General features: G+C 45.5%; 1 protein-coding gene across 1 annotated transcript in view; it reads right to left on the bottom strand.

Moving 5' to 3' along the window:
* The window catches only part of CTTNBP2 (cortactin binding protein 2), an 84,165-nt gene extending 78,802 nt beyond the window's left edge, over positions 1-5,363 (bottom strand). Inside the window, exon 1 of the mRNA XM_005146075.4 lies at positions 5,239-5,363. Within this exon, the coding sequence (XP_005146132.2) occupies positions 5,239-5,307 (69 nt within the window). The 5' untranslated portion in view covers positions 5,308-5,363. The remainder of the gene's footprint in view (positions 1-5,238) is intronic.
* Positions 5,364-6,715: the final 1,352 nt, after the last annotated feature.

Genomic DNA, 6,715 nt, shown 5'->3' on the forward strand with positions numbered 1-6,715 from the left:
CACTTGCTTCACTCCACCAACTATAAAAGGAAGTTTCAAGACGCAGCTCAACATAAACATGGGTATGTGGTCAAATAAATCCTAACCCTTTTCTAATAAAGAACACTCTGAAAACGGAAAGAGTGTTAAAAGAAGTAGTTATAACATCCATACAGTATTCATGAATACTTCAGGGAAACCCACAATTTATTGCTTTGGCTGTGGAAGGTTTGTTCTTTAGCCTGAAACCAGGGTAAGCACCTGTGAAGCCATGCTTCTCCAGAAATTATCTCATGCAAAAAGCACGTGCATTTCCCACCCTACCCAAGATGTACTTAAGAAGATGTGACCTATAGGAATGTTTTGGCAACAGGAACAAATATGAAGGCACAGAAATATCTTTCAAGCAAAAGCAATGCTGTGGAACTTGTATGTCACATAAGGCCAAGTTTCTTGCTGAAGAGAGTTATCACCTGATGTTAACATCCAAGACTTACATAAATTTCATACAATCATATCTGAGGGATCATGAGGGGACTGTATGTACATTTAATGATGCCCATCCATTAGCTCAGTGACCTTTATTGGATTGTTCATCACATGAAGCTACCTGCTTTTTCTGACGTCCTTTTTTTTCCAAGCACAGTTCTGTTGCTTTCTGGGTTTTTCAATGGTTTTCTTTAAAAGGTATGGGGGAGGTTTTGTTTAGTTGTGGGGTTTTTTTGGCTTGAGCTAACTGCAAAACTTTTAACAGCTTCCACATTAACCATAAATATATCTCAAAACTGGAATATTTATTTTGGAAATAAGAAAACACAGCCCCCGATCCCTCCAAAATTAGTAAGATACTGACCTTTACATACACCCAGATACTGTCACAGCTGTTAAAACATGCTTGCAATCTATTAACAACCACAAAGGTACTTAGTATTTTTTTTTATTTCAGTGCAAGTTAGGTAGCTAAGTCCTTTGTATGGATCTAGGCCCACAACCCTTCAATAACCAAGTTTAAACACTTAGGTAATGTCTATTCAGAAAGTCACTCTCAGATAAGTCACTTCTAAGGCAAATAGTACATTATTAGATCCAGGTACAGGTACACACTTTTGAAGCTATCTTTAGAAGTTTTCCAGAAGCTATCTTTAAGTTTTACACCTTACCCTGTCCTACAATAGGACCAAAAATCAATTCCCGAGAAAGCATTAGTTCAACATACCATTGAGGCAGTACCTCTTTCCTAAGCCTACCTGACACTTTCCTGTTTACATATTCAAGGATTACACAGGTATTGTCAATCAACTGATCCCTGTCTTGGGTGGCAAACCTTAAACTGTTGTTTTCCCAAGCTCTGCTGTTCCCATCCCAGTTTCCATCTCTGTTCCTATCCTGCCATATCATCTCTGGCTCATAGCATTGCTTCTTTGCACTTCACTTTTATTGTCAGACATTGTGAACAAGTCCCCATTTGGAAGAGAACGGGACATTCGCAAAGTGGACTATGTTCAGTGGCTTTCTCTTATCCCCCGAAACCTTCACAACAAAGGAAGAGAGGCCATGCTGCAGGATGTGAAGTAGAAGGCACAGAAAAGGCAATGTTATAATTTGAACTAGGGGGAGAAGAAGCAGAAGAGAGGTCTGAAGTGTATCACTGCCAGATAGATCAAGAGATCGAGACCCATCTCTCATCACAGAGGAGCAATGGGACTAAACTGGACGGAACTGTGCTCTGCATCTCACCTACATGTTGAAACATCACATCAGCATTGCAAATCCGACTAGATGAAAATAACTTATCTGAATAATAATGCTACACTGAGAACTTATACTCAGATGAGGACAGTGGTAGATAACCCAAGTCCTTTTGCAAGTGACCATTTTCCAGGATATAATCCCTAATAAGAGACATAGTGTTTGCTCTTCAAGGGTTATGTCTCATTTTGCTACTTGCAATATTTTTCAGGAAAGAATCTATTGGAATCAGCTGGAAAGCCAACTGATCTAAATCAGCCTGCATAATTGATTTGACCAAGCCATTATTTAACATTTCACAATATTGACCAGAATGGCAGTTCTGCTATAAACATTCCTGCAGATCGATAGATAGCGAATATACTGAGCTGAGCATAAAAACCTACACAATGTCACCACAAAATGTCATGGAATTTCTCTCCATTTATCTTTTTATTTTTTTTTAATATTGGCAGTTTTCTCTGTAGTGCAACTTTTTAGTACTGTTATGTTACCCACAGCAACCCAGACTGATCCTTTTGGGTATGCACATATTATTCTTAACGAAATTTTAACTGATGAAGTAGCAAATTCCCTTCTCACTTTAAAGGAGTCAAGATTTCACTCTACCAGTATCCCCTATATGTACAGCTTTACAGACAGCAGAAGGTACTCTCTTTCAGAGAAAAACATTTATGCTTTTGATCACTGGTTAAGCAAAACCAAATCCAGAAATTTTACTGAATCATTTTAGCAAACTTCATGTTTGCTATTTCAATAGCAAAAATAGGCTTTTCACAGGCTTTGTTAAAACCACACTGAAGTTGTGTGACAAGCTAGCCCTCTACATGCAGCAGACTGATGTTCAACATTTCAACAAAAAGACTGTCAAATTGGATTATTTCTTGCTATTATATAATCATTATTGATAGACATTATGCAGATGGAAGTCATTCAAAGACATTTTAAAATACACACATATGTTTTCTCTCAATACTAGTCCAAATTGCATCAACACAATTTCACTGCTTCAGTGCAATCAAGCTGTGCAGGTATGAAAAAGGATCAGAACCACTCCCCTGCCATTTTCCCTTGTCATCCTTACCATGATTAAAATACCAGGATTTTGTGGGAAAGAAGTGGTGGGCTTACCAAATGCTGTGTTTCATCCAAGGAAACTCAGAATGACAAGATTATCAGCTCTGCTTCTAAATGTAACACACTACAGAACAGTCCAGGCTTTTTCAGTCAAATTCCCTGGTGAATGTAAAAAAAGGAGGGAGGGAGGAACTTTTCTACAGAGCTTCTAAAAAAGCAGAAAAAAAGGGTTTTTTTGTGGGTGTTTTTTTTTTTTTTTTACTGAGTGTACCAAGATGTAATAATAGCATTCAATATCAAAAAATCCTACTGTACCATCCTGTGTTACACCTGTCCTGCTTATGCCATGAAATCTACACACTAAAATATTACTATTACAAATACTGTTCTTGCAGGTCTTTACTGCACCATTTCTGCAATCAGAATTCTGAAAACTGAAGAAAAAAAAAAGAAAAAACTTGAAACTGTACCAAAACCAGTATTTTGTTTTAATCTGTAGTTTAGCGTGACTTACAAGACAGTCACCTGGATGCTTACTGTCATCTTAAAAGTAAGCATGATGATTCAATTCGTAATTCTGTATCTTGAGATTAAAGACAGAAAATAAGCTTTTCATACTAACCCTTCAAAACAAACATTGCAGTATTGCATAAATACATTTTTAAAATCTTTTCATGATACAAAGGAGTTCTTTTTGCTTTCCTGTACAAGAGATAAAAATGAAATCAACATTACATTTATAACGGCAAGGAAAAAAGGTTAAAAGGAATATTAAATATTTAATGACTGAAGGCAAATTAAAGTAACAGCTTAATAAATATCTCGTTATTGCTTAAGCCATTACTTTTGTTAGGGAGCAACACACAGGTCATTTTCTAGCACCTCTTCAGTTTTAGAAACATATTTTAAAAGCAGTGTGGAGCTATCACTCCTACCTTCCACTGTGAGAACAATAAATTGCATGTGTGGCTTAGGCTGCATTGCCTAACAGGACAATATTGGTGTGCTACTTGATTATGAGCTACTTGTTTGCGTTTTTCAATCTGAAACCTAAGGCAATAATAATGTGAGTATACTAAAGAATTTAGCATAAATATATCTTACTCAAAACTACGGCTCTAAAGCATTAGTCTGTTTTTATAAATCATATTTATTTTTATTATGGTTATGTCATTGTTTTAAAAGCCAGTGATGTTATAAATATTCACTGCATGAGGTTTACTTTCTTTAAGTACAACTCAATTTCCACAACAACGCAGAAGTTGTAAGTGCACAGCTGGAACAGGGTTTCACGTAAGAATTAGTGCCTGTTTGAAAGAAAATAAAATAATAATAAAAAAGGCCAGCAATAACCTCAGTTTCACAGATATTAGTATCTCCTTCCTTCGGGGGCCATCACCTCCAGAAACAATGCCAAGCAAGACGTACACCACTGTGGTTTTACTGCCCTAAACTTCGCACGCACTCTCACGACAGCTGCCAACCAAGCGACTGATACGGACTGCTTCGCACCGATCGGTGCCCGGCGGAGTCTGATCACTCCGCGCCTATGATTACAGGAGGACGGCGGGTCCTAGGGCTCTGCCACAACTGGGGTGAGGAGCTGGGGGCCCTCCACCGGTGCTGGCGGCCCGAGGGGGGTGACCCTGCTGCCTGGCTCGGCAAAGGCAGCCGCCGCCCGACACCGTTTGAACGGCTAACACCACACCGCAATCCCTCCACCTCCCCAGGCGCCTCACCCACACGCAGGGCAAACACACAGGGAGCGCGTATTCTGCTCGGCTTTTGCATGTATTTTAAGCGGGGAGACAAAACCCGCCTGTAGGTCTCCACACACCGGCGGTCTGGGCGGGGACAGCAAGGGAAAAGACGCTGCCCCAGCGCCCAGAACGCCTCACGGGGGAAAGGAAGGAGAGAGCAAGCTCCTTGCGGGCCCAACAAAGGGTTAAAGATGAACATTCCCCCTGGCTGGGGTCGGACAGGTCCCACCGCCGCGGCCGCGGTCACCACCTCAGCCCGCCCGCAAAGACCGGGCTGAGCCACGCTCGCCGCGGCAAGCGGCGGGAAAAGGCGGGTGGGCGTGAGGGAGGCGAGACCGGGAAGCGGACCCCGCTCCATTCCCCCTCGCAGGCGGCGCACGCCAGGGCAGCGGGAAGGAACAATGGGGAGAACCCGCCGCCCCCCGCTGAAGGCAGTAAAGAGGCCAGCGGGGAAGCAGACCCCACGTTCCTCTCTTCATCCCCGGGGCGGGGCAGGATGGGGCTCGGATGCGGGTCCCGCCACAGCCGAGTCCCGTCCCACCCCGGGGAAGAAGGAGGGCGGAGGGTCGGAGAGGGAAAGGCAGGTCTCCAGGCGCCGCTTCATCTCCTCCCCACAGGCAGCTATCCTCTCCTCGGCCGGGTCGACCCCCTCCCCTCCCGGCAAGCCTGTTACCGCTGCCGTGGCCGCCGCGTCCTCCCGCCCGCCAGAGCTCGGCTCGCTGCTCGCGCCGTCCGTCGCCATCTTCCCGCTGTAACGGCTCCGGCGCGGAGAGCGGCGCGGAGCCGAGTGGCGGCAGCCGCCGCCGCCAGGCGCTTAACCCCCTCCCCGCCGGCAGCGAGGCCACGGGCGGCGGGGGCGCTTAACTCCTCCGGTGCCGCGCAGGCGGGGCTGCCGCAGCCGAGCCGCCCCCAGCGCTGCCTGAGGCGAGCGACTCCCGCCGGCGGGTGCTCGGGTTTCCCCATTCATCCCCTCCCCGTCTGCCATAAGGGGGCCAGGAGCCAGGCGGAGGAGGGGAGTGGGATCCTGCCGGAGGCTGCCGGCTTGCCGTGATGGCTGAGGGGATCGCCTCCACGCAGGCACCGCTCTCCTCCCGAGCCTGGGAGCAGGAGAATGAAAGAAAGGGTTATGGATGGGGCGATAAAAGAAATAAAGGGTTTTTGTCGTGGGCTTGGCTCACCTGATCGGTGAGATATTTAAACGAGGTGAAGTCGTTGAAGGGTAGGCATCTATTTACCTCGTTCCTTCCATAGGGATGCTGACAGAGTCACCTCTTCCTTCCCGACACCCGCAGAGGGGCTGGGGGAGGACATTTCTGCCGCCAGCCCGTGCTTACTGACTTATTTTCAAGACAGGGAGACTTCAGAGCCCGTGTGAGGATACCCCTTTTTCCAGGCCCAGTGCTTCAGCATGCTGCAGCCGGGCAGCCCACCCCGGCCTGGGGCTGCCCTTTACCATTATAAGCTGGTACCGAAGCCAAAGCCTGTTCTAACTCCTCCAGAGGAAGATTTGGGCTGCTGAGCTGAAGTTGACACTGACACTACACAGGCTAAATGTTTCCCTTGGAGAACTCCATCTGTGGTATGCTTCCTGCCTTCAGGGGATGTTCCTGAAGGTCCCACTGCTTCCCTTCCACAGTGGGAGCCTACCGGGTAAGCTATACACTGAAACCAAATCCAAATGTACCCTTCTATAGACTTACATCCATCATTAGCTGAATTTGAAACACTGTTTACTCTGCAGCTACATAAAACTTGTACCAAGGGCAGGCTCATCTGAGCCTTGCCAGTCTCCTCGTTTCACAGGGCTGTGTCAGGTCTAGGTTTGTGCTGAACTCCCTTGGCACTGCACCCAGACAGAAATGGGCCAATACCTTCCTCAGATCAAAGACAGCAAATGTTCTAAACATGCAGTACCTGAGGATGTGAGTGAAAACATGCATGAACTTTTTCCCCTTTATGTTGCTGGAAGGGGAACTGAAAAGAAAATAGTAGAACTCCAACTGTAACACAAATGTATACTGAACAAAGTGAGCAGAAGGCAGTGCACATGATCCAATACAGGGCACATAAAATCCAGTCAAACAGATGCTTTCTGAGTTTAGGGATTGTTTCTCCTTAAAAATCATCTAGCTCACCTCCTACTCAAGCCT

This window comes from Melopsittacus undulatus, chromosome 5 (assembly GCF_012275295.1).
Source record: "Melopsittacus undulatus isolate bMelUnd1 chromosome 5, bMelUnd1.mat.Z, whole genome shotgun sequence".
NCBI classification, from domain to species: Eukaryota; Metazoa; Chordata; class Aves; order Psittaciformes; family Psittaculidae; genus Melopsittacus; species Melopsittacus undulatus.